The sequence below is a fragment of the Ctenopharyngodon idella genome, chromosome 24, assembly GCF_019924925.1.
Source record: "Ctenopharyngodon idella isolate HZGC_01 chromosome 24, HZGC01, whole genome shotgun sequence".
NCBI classification, from domain to species: Eukaryota; Metazoa; Chordata; class Actinopteri; order Cypriniformes; family Xenocyprididae; genus Ctenopharyngodon; species Ctenopharyngodon idella.
Genome location: NC_067243.1, coordinates 8,353,845 through 8,369,280, shown reverse-complemented (window position 1 = coordinate 8,369,280; position 15,436 = coordinate 8,353,845). Strand labels below are relative to the sequence as shown.

At 37.1% G+C, this 15,436-nt stretch overlaps 1 protein-coding gene across 2 annotated transcripts; it reads left to right on the top strand.

Moving 5' to 3' along the window:
• The first annotated feature begins 779 nt into the window (after positions 1-779).
• LOC127507049 (overexpressed in colon carcinoma 1 protein homolog) lies at positions 780-14,526 on the top strand. Of its 2 annotated transcripts, XM_051883916.1 has the most exons (6): positions 780-1,117; positions 9,079-9,100; positions 10,561-10,596; positions 10,690-10,769; positions 13,290-13,348; positions 13,549-14,526. In XM_051883916.1, the coding sequence occupies exons 1-5, from the start codon at positions 982-984 to the stop codon at positions 13,325-13,327; spliced, it is 312 nt and encodes a 103-aa protein (XP_051739876.1). In that variant the 5' UTR covers positions 780-981; the 3' UTR covers positions 13,328-13,348; positions 13,549-14,526. The 2 variants fall into 2 exon arrangements, with proteins under 2 accessions (XP_051739876.1, XP_051739877.1); XM_051883917.1 differs by lacking the exon at positions 13,290-13,348 and having other exon boundaries at positions 872-1,117.
• Positions 14,527-15,436: the final 910 nt, after the last annotated feature.

Below are 15,436 nucleotides of genomic sequence, written 5' to 3'. Positions count from 1 at the left end.
CTTTACTTGGCATTGACCCTGCTTCAAAAATACACATAAATAAAGCATTAATGATAATGATAATAATAATAATAAAGTTTGTTGTCGTTAAAAACGAGGTGGAACTCAAACCATAAATATCATCACATAAGAAAAGATAAAGTCTTTTGGGTTGGAACAATACCCTCTCACTGGTATATTGTCACTTTTATAAATAACAACATTAACATATTGTTTTGTTTTTTCTTTTTTAATAATTATATGAGTTAAGGTTTATATAGGTACATTTATAAGTTTTTTTTTAGGACAACCATAACCATAAACCATAACTTCTTCTTTGAGGTAAAAGTTAAAATGTGATATATCGATTCAAATTTATTTTATATAAATCAAATTGTTAATTATTTAAATTAAATGTAATCAAGTCTTTTAATTAATTTATCACATTGTATTTATTAATTTTAATAATACGTATTTTTATTAGCCTGTTATTTATTGCTTTTTACTAGCTATTTTATTTATTTTGTAAGAATATTTCACAGTAATTATAAACATAAATTATTTATATTAAATATAATTAATTAATTAGGCTATATTTTTTAATAATTATTTTTATAAATTATAAATGTAAATTATTTTGCAAAAGTCTCTTGATACATTTTTTTATTTATTTTGTTATTTATTGATTATTTATTTATTCATTTTAAAAATATTTTTCTCATTATTTACTTGCTTTTACTTTTGCTATTTTATTTATTTTGTTAAAAATACTTTTACATTGTGACCTGTAAAGCTGTTTCCGGTATTTATTGCTACAAACCAGCTTGTTTGGACGGAGTTCCTGCAAACTCGGTAATTTAATTTCTCTTAGTAAAACTAGAGGTTGGCCACACCCCCTTCTGTTTCCACAGCAACCCTGTCAGGGTGGAGGAGAGGAGCGAATCATGTGAGGCTCGGGCATCTCTCTCTCTCTCTCTCTCTCTCTCTCTTTCTCACAGCAGAATGATCGAGGGTGCGTTCAAGGGAGCTCGTGCATCACATCAGAGCCGTCCTTCACTCATCCGTCCTCCAAAGCAGACACGGAAAGCTGCCAAAATGGGCTGTGGAAATTCCTCCGCCACCAGCACGACAGCAGGAGGTGAGTGTGTGTGACTCACGTACACGCGCGCTGCCTTTTATCAATGGACGTGTCGTGTTGTGGATTCTAGCGCGCGCTTGTGCCGTCGGATGTTTGATTAAACACTTGATTTCTGGAGGTTAAAGTGCGTGTATAAAGTCTCGTACCTGCAGGGGGCCTCGTGTCCTCGGTTATTAGTCGGCGGACAGATGTGGAGGAATGTTCCTAGAGTCTGATAGAGGTGAAGGATGGAGATTTCGTCCCTCACGTCTAATATGTATTCAGGTCAGACCTGTGCTTATAGACTTAATGAAGAAAGCGTGTGTGAGCGATCTCTTCAGCATCTCAAACGGTTCTCCCAGACGGCAGTGACAGAGGCACTTTTGCTTCTCAAGAGAAGCAGACTCTGCTAATCTTACATTTTCTTCTCTAGAGGTTTAGAAGAGATCTCAAACTGTGCTTAAATTCGATTAAAAGTCTGAATTAAAAGTCAGAGATCTCAATATGAGCTCAAATATTTGCCATCCAAATGATCTGAGCTTCATGTTACACTTTAAAATAAAGGTTCTTTATTGGAATCTTTCAAATGCGCAAAAAGGGTTCTTTAGAGTATTAAAATGTTCTTCACACTAAGGAAAAATGAGAACTGTTCATAGAAAGGTTCTTTTGGGAACCAAAAATGGTACACTGCAGGAGGGAAAAAACCCTTTGTACTCTTACTGTTTGTCTGTTTGTCTCAGTTTCAGGAGAAACAACATTCATATTTAACTGAAACATACCTGAGAACACTATTGTGTATCCTGAGCTATGAAATTTGAGCAATAAATGTTATATGAACAAGCCTGGATGTTGAAAATCTGATGCAAGAACAGCTGGAGATGATTCAGCTGTCACCCCTGAAGAAGCCAGCGAATGAATTTAAATGTGCAGAGAATTTCATTTCAAAACGCTTCACGGGTAATCAGCATTTTGCATTGAAATGCAGATTGGATACAAGAAGAGTGTAATAGTTATATGTTCTGTTTATTATCAGTGTAACGCATTACAGGTAACTTGAGATTTGTAATCAGATTACTTTTTCCAAGTAACTAGCAAAGTAACACATTACTTTTTAATTTACAGCAAAATATGTTACTTTTTCAAATAAGTAATGCAAGTTACTTTGTTTTCACATTTATTGACTGACAGCTCTCCTGTCCTCATGTTGAGAGAAATAAAGTGTGCGCTGAGTGAACAATATGCTTATTGTAGTTCTAGACTAAATGTGAATATGCATTTACTCATCTCACTTGCACAAAAATAGATTCAGTATTCCCCAAAATGAATAAAAACAGTGAAATGCAATCTGCATTTGTGCAAACCTGCAATAATTAAATATATTAAATTAAACAAATATACTTTATGTATTTAATCTCACTTTATGCTAATTTGCATTTCCTTCAGCCTTAGGCTTATTCATTTCACTTTTGTTGTTAATAAATCAAACAAGCGAGCCCAGCCCAGGTGAGAAAAAGTAACGCAAAAGTAATGTAACGCATTACTTTTCATAAAAAGTAACTAACACAATTAGTTACTTTTTTAGGGAGTAACGCAATATTGTAATGCATTACTTTTAAAAGTTACTTTCCCCAACTCTGTTTATTATCATGGGGTGCGTCTCAATCAGTTCCCTAGCTCCAGAGCTCGTGAATCAGTATATCGCGTACACGAATTTGGGCACTGGTAAGGACAGTAACGGACGATGGTTCACTACACATTGGGACACTTATGACTTTATTTCCAGCGACGTGACAATGTCCTCATTGTACAACATCACTACTGGTATTTATGAACAATTCTGACATTACTTGTAATGTTATTTAAAGTACATTGTGATAAATACTTTGCTTGTTACATATACGTGCAACATTTCAGCCGTAAATAAATTATAAATGTTAGCTAGATTATGTTCATTACCTGTCTAGCGATGTATGTTTATGCTGAAATATACAACCCGAATTCCAGAAATGTTGGGACGTTTTGCAAATTTGAATAAAATGAAAATTAAAAGACTTTCTAATCACATGAGCCAATATTTTATTCATAATAGAACATAGATAACATAAAAAATATTTAAACGGAGAAATTTTACACTTTTATCCACTAAATGAGCTCATTTCAAATTTGATGCCTGCTACAGGTCTCAAAAAAGTTGGCACGTGGGCAACAAATGGCTGAAAAAGCAAGAAATTTTGAAAAGATTCAGCTGGGAGAACATCTAGCAACTAAATAAGTTAATTGATATCAGGCCTGTAACATGATTAGCTATAGGGATGTCTAAGAGAGGCAGAGTCTCTCAGAAGTAAAGATGGGCAGAACTGTGAAAGAGTGCGTAAAAAGATTGTGGAAAACTTTAAAAACAGTGTTCAAAAACGTCAAATTGCAAAGGCTTTGCTCATCATCTACAGTGCATAACATCATCAAAAGATTCAGAGAAACTGGAGAAATCTCTGTGCATAAGAAACAAGGCCGAAGACCTTTATTGGATGCCCGTGGTCTTCGGGCCCTCAGACGACACTGCATCACTCATCAGCATGATTGTGTCAATGACATTACTAAACGGGCCCAGGAATACTTCTAGAAACCACTGTCGGTAAACACAATCCGCCGTGCCATCTGCAGATGCCAACTAAAGCTCTATCATGCAAAAAGGAAGCCATATGTGAACATGGTCCAGAAGCGCCGTCGTGACCTGTGGGCCAAGGCTCATTTAAAATGGACTGTTTCAAAGTGGAAAAGTGTTCTATGGTCAGACGAGTCCAAATTTGACATTCTTGTTGGAAATCACGGATGCCGTGTCCTCCGGGCTAAAGAGGAGGGAGACCTTTCAGCGTCTTATCAGCGTTCAGTTCAAAAGCCAGCATCTCTGATGGTATGGGGGTGCGTAAGTGCATACGGTATGGGCAGCTTGCATGTTTTGGAAGGCACTATGAATGCTGAAAGGTATATAAAGGTTTTAGAGCAATATGCTCCCCTCCAGACGATGTCTATTTCAGGGTTAGGCCTTGTGTATTTCAGCACAATGCAAAACCACATGATGCAGCTATTACAACAGCATGGCTTCGTCGTAGAAGAGTCCGGGTGCTGAATTGGCCTGCCTGCAGTCCAGATCTTTCACCTATAGAGAAAAATACGTCAAAGACAACCACAAACTTTTCAGCAGCTGGAAACCTGTATCAGGCAAGAATGGGACCAAATTTCAACACCAAAACTTCAGAAACTCATAACCTCGATGCCCAGACGTCTTCAAACTGTTTTGAAAATAAGAGGAGATGCTACACCATGGTAAACATGCCACCGTCCCAACTATTTTGAGACCTGTAGCAGGCATCAGTAATTTGAAATGCTCATTTTGTGCATAAAATTGTAAAATTTCTCAGTTTAAACATTTGTTATGTTGTCTATGTTCTATTGTGAATAAAATATTGGCTCATGTGATCTGAAAGTCTTTTAGTTTTCATTTTATTCAAATTTAAAAAACGTCCCAACATTTCCAGAATTCAGGATGTAATAAAATAATGGTATGTATTTAAAAAAAAAAAAACATCCATTGCGTGTCGTTAGGTGTAGTGAGTTGGCTCACGTGATTTAAGTTTTGCGCTTCAGAACTTCCATTAAGAGAGCATAGTGAGCATCGATGCTCCCTGGTTTTCACGGTGCATTGTGGGAATTTTTAGGGAGCAAACGTTTCAGTGCCCTGGAAGGATTTTGCGATTGAGACAGCCCTCAAAATGGCCGACTCCCTGATCAGTGCCCTGACTCTGAACAAGGGAGCTGACTGAGACACACCCCTCGTGTTTTGGTTTCCCTTTGTTCCGTGTTCCATTTGACATTGATTACACTCCTCATGTATTAATTCTGCCTTCCTGTGCTATCGGAATTATACGAGTTTCCTAGGTCAAAATTGCACATGAACGCCCTTTGATGTCGCGTTTACCACTGGGAAGTTCGGAAATAATTTTGATACGCAAATTCCAGAGGTGCCATAAACTTTAAACATGGTGGAGAAATACTGCTGTGACGTATGATTTATTAGTTTTTTCCCCACACAACAGCTAGATCATCTTGCCTTTCATTAATGTAGTTCATATTTACATATATGAATAATACAGTCAGCAAACGGACTATCTAGATAGCATCATGTATGTTTATATGGTTGACAGTACACGGGACACTAAATATAATTTTGGTTTAATAAGATTTCCCAATAAATAGGCAAGAATAAACCGGGTGTCTTCCATGATTCCGGTTCATTCTGACAACAAAGCTCTTGAATGCAGCAAGCTCATAATCACGACTTCAGAAGTGGGAATTATCAAATTTCTAATAGCACGTGAAGGCAGAAATAAGCCCTATGTTTCCTTAGTTCCTTTGTCCGGTATCGTCAATGTTAATGTGGTTGTGTTAGTTATCTTCTGCGATCTCCTGAGTGTTCTGGTATGGATTTTTTTGTTCCCTACTCCTTTAGTTGTGTGCTTCATTACAACCAACCGTGACAAAGAGAGCCAAACAAAATGAGCTTTGGTTAAAAATAGAATTAGCCTTGCATGTCCTGACAGAGAAAATGATGAATGATTGACAGGTGAGATGTCAAAATGGTAATATCCATCACTAAACTCCTAAATGGAGAGAAAAGAGCCTCAAAAAAGGTTCTTCATACTAAGGGAAAAAATGGTTATTTTAAGAACTGTTTTCACTGTTCTTTTGGGAACCCAAAATGGTTCTTCTTTGGCATCACTGTGAAAATCCCTTTATTTTTAAGAGTGTATTGAGATCTTTTGAATGCAGACTTTGGTATCTTGGACTCTTTTTCTCAGGAGAAACATCTGAGTAACAGAAGAGTTAATCAAAAGCTCCATTTCGTCTCATTGTTATCTAGAAGAAACAACTGAGCCAGTAAAGAGATCTCATTTGCAATTTTTCTTTCCTGCCTTCGAGGAGTAAGATGTCAAGATGGATGGTTGTTTCTCCGCCCGATAAAATTGACCTGGTTTCTTAGCTTGGTTTCCTGAGGACAAGAAAACTCTCAGAGAAGAGACTTTGATGAAACAGTTTTCAGGTTATGCATTAGTCTAAAATAGATGAAAAAAGAGGATAAACATGCTTTAATGATTCAAACTCCTCAGTTGATTCTGTCAAACGACGGCCAAAGCATTGAGACTGTGTGAGAGAGAGTGAAAAGCGAGATCTCATTGAGAACCTACTGTGGCTTCTGTCTTGAAGGGTGAATTAGGAGTCACTGTACAAATGAACGTTTGTAATCACAGAATTGAACTGCAGACTGAATAAAACTGCTGGAAACATCACTCTTGTGACCACTAAAATCAATACAGGCATAGAAAGAACCGAATCTGATGAAAAAAAAACAAGTCAATGTCATTCTTCTTCTGTGTGCTTTATGTGTACGAATACAGTGGGAATTTGTTCTCTAAAGAGGCAATAGTCACATTTTTCTCATTATTTTTTCTCTAAGTTCATTTATAAACTTACTCCAGGTTTCTTCCACTAAAAAAAAAGTCTAAGTAAAAGACTACGATTATGACGTAGTTCAAGAGTCTTTAAAATACATTAGACCATAATGAATCGTGCATAATAATTCATGCATGATGCATAAATTGTTAAATCAAAAAGCTACACACACACACACTTTTTATTTATTTATTTATTTAAAAAAAAAAATATATATATATATACATATGCATATATATATATATATAACTATATGTATAAAAATGTAATATATATATATAATTTAAATGTGTATATACACGTACATATTCACAATATGTGTGTGTGTGTATATATATATATATATATATATATATAAATGTTATTAAAATAATATATCATATATAGAAATAAAGTATTATTAAACTAAAACTGAAAAAAATGATATATCACAATGATATATATTTTTTACATATATTTTAAAAAATAAATTATATACATATAAAAATTAAAATATAATCATTCAAAAGTTCTAGCATATATTTTTCTACTTTTGAAGTAACTACTTAAAACCCACAGCTTCACAATTAATAGAGAGACGGTATGACTAATTCAAATAAATGTACTGTCTGATACTGTGCTAATTTATCTGTATCTGATTTACAACGAGCAGAAATCTGTAAGAAATGTTACAAACCATAGATAAAGTGAATTTGAAAGCTGTTTTTTAAAAGTTTATGATTTCAGGCCCCCAAAACACCATTGTCGTGTAAATGAATGGCCAAAACATATTTAAAAAATTCCGTTTTTAGTTAAAACGTTGTCGTGTAAATGGCCCCTTACAAACATACTCCAGCATCATCATCAAAAAATAAAATAAAAATGTATGGGAAGAAAGCAAGAAAGGTTTAAGGTTTCATTAAGTCCAAAAGGTTGTTCAAGTTGTTGTTTCACACAGAAAATATAAAATCACAATGTGGATTGCTTTTAAAGATCTGTTCACTGTATCGGAGACTAGCTTCAGACAATTAACCATCAACTTAGGCCCTGATTACACCTGGTAATAAGATTTTGGTCGATCGGATCACAAGTAGACGAGACACATTCCTGTTTACACCTGGTATTTTAAGCCGCGTTTCCACCGCAGGAACTTTCCCCAGGAACTAGGGACTTTGGGGTGGTACTCGGTGTGTTTCGACCGCAGGAACCAGGGTCTAAACGAAGTTCCAGGTAAAAATTTCCCCATCAGAAAGTCCCTGCTCGCGACGTAGTACTTTTTCAAAGTTACGGAGCTTCTGGCAGTAGGAATTGGGTGCTGAACATGTTGATTGGTTGAGTTCACGCAGAATTTTATTTCAACCACCATTTTGAGGTGTGTGCAGTAATAGCTTGTTGATTTGTCGAATCAACAATGGAGTTTAAAAAAATACAACCAATGGAGCAACGATGAGGTTCAGGCTTTAATTAAGCTTATTTGCAGAGAACATAATCCAGCGGGAACTGGAAAGTCATGCGCAGTCTTATGTCACCGGACTAATTTGCCAAATCTTTATGGTACTTTAGACGCAGACAATAACAGGTCTGGGGGAAAAAAAGTTCCTGGGACAAACTGTTCTGGGTAACTTAGGTGGAAACGCGGCTTTAAGCCATCTCTTTCGACCACTTCTATCCTGATTTCTTCGAGGGGAGGGTCTATGGATGGTGAATGTATGGACTTTTTCAGATCTTTCGATCTAATGGACAAAATATGCTTGCGCAATTTACATATAAATGCATAGAAACGACGGAAAAACATACAGAGAGCATCAGCTTTCATTTCTGCTCTGACAGCAGCAAGACTGATCGCTGTGAGTGCGTGTTAGAAATCAGGAATGGTGAGAGAACATTGTGCTTGGTACATTTTTTGTCTTCAAACCAAACTTGGGTCTTCAGCTGACAAAGTTTAAATCCCGTCTGGCTGACCGGCATTAGGTCAGCAAAGAGTAGGCGGTCTTTAGTGGCTGTTCGAACGCATTCGACTACATGAGCGTGTACACTAGGAAAGCAATCCGTTTTCAACTACCTCTGGAAGTGGTTGAAAGCGGACAAACTCAAAACTTTTTAGACCCCGTTTACACCTGTATTTAGTGTCGTCTACTTGTGATCCGATCAACCAAAACGCATCTTAATACCAGGTGGAAACAGGGCCTGTGTGATGTTCAGCTTTTCTGCTCTGTGTTAATGATGTCCGCCCTTGATTGACAGCAGGGCTTGTGTGATTAGCACATTATGTAACACAGAGGAGAAGCTGAAGGTGAAGAGACCTCAACGGCCCTCCAGTTTAAGGCCTGTTGACCTCTTGTCTGAGGATACAACTATTAATTGAAAGTATATATATATTTATTCACTTATATTTATATAGGACTACGAAAAAAAAAAATTCTTACTTTAATGTTGACTTAAAAACTTTTTATTATTTAAAAAATAAATTATATTTTCTTCTCTGTCTTTTACAGGTCCAGAATCTGCCAAGGATGTGTGAGTAATTTAATTTACGACATATCCAAACATACCATATTCATGAATCTGAGCCGCAGAATGAATGTCACGACCACTAACGTCCCCCGCTGACCCGACAGAAATGAATAACATTGCGAATATGGAGCGCTGAGCTGAATTTATTAGCACAACTGGTACAGAACAGCTCAACACGGCATATACACACAGATGTTTTTCACTGAATCCGGGGGGAGAATCAGTCGGCCTGTTCCAGCTAACTGTACAGCAGCTTTTGTGGTGCACATGGGCCCCTGAGGGTCCAAACACATGCTAACCAATCAACAATCATTACCCATCCCCCCCCAGTTTACTGTCAAAGACAGCAGACGGCAACTGTGCCATCAGTGGAAAAACGCCCGAGCGTGTTTAGACAGCAGATTTTTGTTATGACATCAGCGTGTGACTTCTTTTTGAAGTGCTTTTAGCATTTGACATCTATAAAAAGATACAGAGGAGTTCAATAAATGCTCACCGTATGAAATATTTAACGATTTTCCACTCTCAGCGAAATGAACCTGCTGTCGCTTACTGAGTGAAACCATTTAGCTTTAGATTAGATTTCATAAGTAAAATCCTATTTAAAATCTCCATAGTGAAATTAGAGAAATTATTTTGTGCCCTTATAATCTTTAATCAAAATAACTACCCCTCCCTCTTGCAGCGACATCTCGGCTGCATCCGAAATCGCATACTTCCCTACTACATAGTACGTGAAAAACAGTATGTCAGAATTCACAGTACTCATAAAAGAGTCGGCAAAAAGTACACGGACGAGCTACTACTTCTGAAATGCGCATACGATGGACACTTTACTATCCCATGAGGCCACGGGAGGGGATTTGTGAATGGCAGTGATGCGACATAACTGCCGCTGATAGGTCACATGATAATGACAACATGGTAGATATAGTCCAGATTACATTCATACTATATAGAACATACTTTTTTACCAGTCATGAAGTACTTACTTACTCAAAATACATACCTACTAAAGAGAGTATGTGACTTAGGACGCAGCCCTGTCACTCACATGAGATCGACCAATGGCAAATCACAACCATCCAATGATTTCCTTAAGAACAAAATCAAGTCTGGCTCAACATTTGAAGCCGTTTCACTTGGATATGCGTCACAATAGAGAATAAAAGTCTTCGGTTTCATGTCGGCTTTTTAAGGAAAGATGCATTTTCAGTGGACAAAAGCATTGTGAAAACTGAATGTGCACTAAAATCTATTGAACAGGCTTTACAAAATATACCTTGCTCTTATTAGAGTCCATCAACAGGGTCTTGAGATGAAAACTGCTTCTGAATACGGTATGAAGTGTTTTTGAGCAGAGAGGGCATTGACATAATAAAATACGATTAAGTACATGCATGTATTGATATCTGGCAGATGTGTCAATCAGAGATGGCTTCATCTTTATTCTCTTGATGCAGGACAGAAGAACCTTCACCAGATGATGAGAAACGAAGGTTAGACAGTCTTTTGAAAACATCAATATGAGACTGAGTCAGGATAATAATAATGGATGTGTAGTGTTTGAGATCTAAATGTGTGTTGTGCAGGAACTATGGAGGAGTGTATGTGGGCCTTCCTGCGGATCTGACCACAGTAGCTGCCAGCCAATCAAAATCCACACGTAAAGGTGAGGAGGACATTAAAAGAAAGAAAAAATTGAGACTGTTAGTAGCAAAACAACAGTAATGAGTCTGACAGTATGTTCTGTTTGGTTTGGTTTTTTGTCTGTTTTAAATTTACCAGCCATAAATTTCAAATAAAAAAAAGCAAAGTATGCTTAGTCACTTCCAGTGACTGGACCAAACTTTTGCTTCTGCTGTAATTAGTTGCTGTAATGTTGAATGTGTACTCTTCAATATAAACTAATATACTTATATGTATTAGAATGCCCATAGAACCACTTTCGGGAAAGTTATGAAATTTGGCACACTGATAAAGAAGAGTCCCAACTTTAAATATAACAAATTTGATGTCTCTAGATCAAACTCTCTAGCGCCACCACTTGTCCAAAGTTTCTGATTCCTTGGCTCAATACGATTCGATTGCACCCTATGACGTCATTTTCTGTCATGAAACTTTTCCCGCCAAAAAAACGACTTTTTTCGAACTCCTCCTAGACAGTTGCTCCAATTTTCATGTAAATAAAATCAGATCATCTTCAGACTATGCTGGCAAAAAGCTATCAAAAGCTTTTTGATAAACCCAACCATTCTCGATAACGCGCAAACAAATTCGAAGAAGAGCATGCCAAATTGGACGCGAGGCTATATCTCTGCAATGCTTTAGCGTATTCAGACCAAACTTGGTACATGTCATTACAAGCATGACCTGAGGCTACATGCTGCGTTTTGGCACAGCGCCACCTACTGGTCTGGAGATAGAAAAAAATGGCTATTTTTGCTTATAACTTCCGAACGGTTTGCCAAATCTTCACGGTACTTTAGACGCAGACAACAACAGGTCTGAGGGAAAAAAAGTTCCTGGGACAAATATGCATTAGAGGAGAGTAGGTGCTGTTCAGACACATTCAACCACATGAGCTTCTACACTACAAAAGCAATCCGATCGAATGCGTTTTCGACTATCTCTGGAAGTCATTGAAAGTGGACAAGCTCAAAACGTTTTACACCCTGTTTACACCTGTATTATAAAATTATAAAACTGGTCTTGTAAGATTCAGGGCAGCATGCCGAGTTGAATGATATCCAATTTTACATATCAGCCATTTTGGGTGTCAGCCATTTTGCATTTTGTAGCAAAATGCTGTATTTTTTGAATGCATTAACGTATCATTAAAAAAAAACTTGGTATGGGTCATCAGCACAATGCCCTGAAGGAGCCTGAGAAGTTTCGAGACATCGCCACCTAGTGGTGAAATCAAATATTCATATGCTCATAACTTTTGATGTGGTTGACTTATTTTCATGGGATCCTTGCCGAGTCCAACGACACCTAACATGCTAGGTTTCGCCTTATGGTTTGTGCAACGTTGCGATTTAGCATTAAAACAAATATCTTCGAAACCTGTTAGTCCGATCAAGACAAAACCACTGCAGGAAATTACACCCCAAATGCCAAAATTTTGACACTAACTGGCAAAAAAAAAAAATGCAATCAAAGTCATGCATGGGTCAATTTTTATGTACTCATACATATATATGTCTATTACTCCTAAACAAAATGAGATATTTTCACCAAATTTGATATTTATGGGCACACTCTGAGGACACATAAAAAAGTGGTGGGATTGCGCCTGTTGGTGGTGCTATAAGTGAACAAAATATTAAATTGCCACTAACTACAATAAAAGTACAGAGTATATGATATATATAGCCATTTTTTTATTTAAATAATTTTAAGTCACTGAATCAACCTCATAAATCAACTAGTTGATTGTCAGACTAGCTGACTACATGACCATCGTGAACTATCTCTATAAAGTAGCCTGCCATATAAAACATCTGAAGCCTTTATTTGATGAATAGAGAGCAATTTAAATAGTTATTTCACGGAAAAGACATTCTCTATAATGCCTCTGGCATTATGCAGCCATATACATTAACAGACAACAGAATATAATAACTAATGTTACCTTTTAGGCTATAATGCAGGTTTAAAAAAAAAAAAAAAAGCATGATGAAAGACCTCACGACAACACGGTCGTGATGAAGGGCTATAATGGCTGGACTGATTACCCATAATAACCCTGTGTAAAAGGAGGCAGCTTATGAGAGGAGCAGACTGCGGTATTACATTTAGATTACACAGCACATTACCGCACGGCTCCAGAGAGACTTTACATTACTGCTTAAAACCAAGTTTAATGTTTATCTGGAGAACAGAACTTGACGTGTCTGTAAACTCAAATTAGAGCATTATTTAGTGTTATTAAAGGGATAGTTCAAACAAAAATATACTTATATAGTATGCTAAAAGCAGTATTTCTAATGATCAACATGTCTAAAAAAAAAGGCATAAAAAGGCATAATAAGTTCCAGGATGATTACTAACCTAAAAAGAAAGTCATCAAAAGCAGTGCATGCTATTCTATCGCTCATCACATTGGTAATTAATACCCTAATATTCTGTGGTAATCAAGATAAAATGTTCCTGAATGTCAGTTTGTTTACTGTGCTTTTGTGAACAGCAGGTGCCGGTCGTGCTGCTTCTCTGAACAGAGCTTGAAAAGAGTCCCGACTGCAAAAAGTGTGTGTATGTGTGTGTGTGCATTCATGACCCATCACCTTCTCTTTAATAACTTGGTTAAAGCTGTCCAGAGAAGACAGCATGCACACTTTAGTGCACGAGTTTTCCAATTAGTGGTATCTGTTGAAGCTCAAACGAAATTTAATTGTCAGATCGCTCATGCTGTGATATATACTAACAGCTTTTTCCTTCTTTGGCAGACTGACAGCAGATCACATGAAACTACAAAGCCAAGGCCTCTTTAGCTCTGCAGTCACTGATTTACAATGGATATTAAGATAATATTCGAGAATCAAGCCGTTTTTGGAACTGAAACCAGAGCCGCTTCGGAATGACATCACCGTGACATCATACTGGCTGGCGTACAGAAGGGTTCTGTTTGGAACACTGAGCATTATTGTGACTCTGAATGTAGACACTGTTGCCATGGTAACCGCCGACCCCCTGACCTCACGCTCCTCACATCCTGGTATTTTGGAGTCACCATGGCAGGGCATTACCAGACCCGATCTACTGTATGTCTCTGCAATAACAGACTTTTCTGAAGCTATTCCTTCAGCTGTTTCTTAGACACATTAATTAGAAAAAAGGATGCGAAAAAAAGGGTGGTGTAAGTGTAACGGGTCCTACTCGACCTGCTCCGAACGGGACTTGAACCGGCATCTCAGGCATGGGAGTCCAGGGGAGTGAGGTTTACATGCACAGCTCTTACTAGCTTGCCTCTGCTACACTCGCCCCCATCCGGGTCACGGCACCAAATGTAACCGGTCCTACTCGACCCGCTCCGATCGGGATTCGAACTGGCGTCTCCAGCATGGGAAGCGGGCACACTAAGAAGGACCCTAAAGACCGCTTTTAGTAGCTTGCTTCCATTACAAGTATTTTACACATGTAAGCACGAAAAAATAACAACTTAGTCAAAATGTTTAGCACTAACATGACTAGAGCTGTTGACTACTAAACAGAAATAATGACATTAATATATAGACTGTAGTTTTCTTATACACTTTGATAGTCACATCACTATTACAATTAACACTATTAATAGCATTTACTAATCAAAGAGTTCTTATATTTATTCTATTTCAGGTTATTGACCTGTGATTGTACCAATTTTTTTGTGACTGATGTGAATTCTGTATATGAAATTAAAAAATATGAGATTTTAAGAAACTGAATTGGTGTCTGCATCTGGAAAAATAGATTGTTTGCATCTACATTCTTAAAAATAAAGGTACCAATGTAACCCCTCACCCAGATCCTACTTGCCCCACTATGCGCGGGCCTCGAACCTGGGTCTCTGGCTTGGAAGTCGGACGCTCTAACAAGGAGGCTAAAGGCTGCAACCCCCAGCGTCAGATGCTAGATGTATCTGACGCATAGATGCATTTGGCTTAGCCTTTGCACGTTTGCTTGTAAACACTTTTGTGCTTAAAAAGTATATACGTTTTTATTTTATTTATTTTTTTAGAAAATGACCGATCGTTTCGCTAGATAAGACCCTTATTCCTCATCTGGGATCGTGTAGAGCCCTTTGAAGCTGCATTGAAACTGTAATTTGGACCTTCAAATTGCTGATCCCCTGGAATGCTTTCCTCAAAAACCTTAATTTGTTTTCTACTGAAGAAAGAAAGACATGAACATATTGGATGACATGGGGGTGAGGAAATTATCAGGAAATTTTCATTCTGAAGTGAAGTAATCCTTTTAAGTAAATGCTGTTCTTTTGAATTATCTATTCATAAATTTAAAAAAAACTGGAAAAAAAAATAAAAATATATAATATATATATATATATATATATATATATATATATATATATATATAAACGGTTTCCAATAAAATATGAAGCAGCACAACTGCTCATTTGGATTGAGATCTGGGGAATTTGGAGGCCATTTACTGTGTAAATCTTGTAAAACTATAAACCTTGCCGACCCAAAACTTTGGTTGTTTGAAGATTAAAAGTTTTTGATGTTTCATTGGTTCTTAATGTCAGTATTTTGATTTCTAAGTTCTTCCAGTCCAGCACATGAGGGTTTACTAAAGAACTAAACTAAAAAGGCTTTAGTGGATGTTAAAATGGCA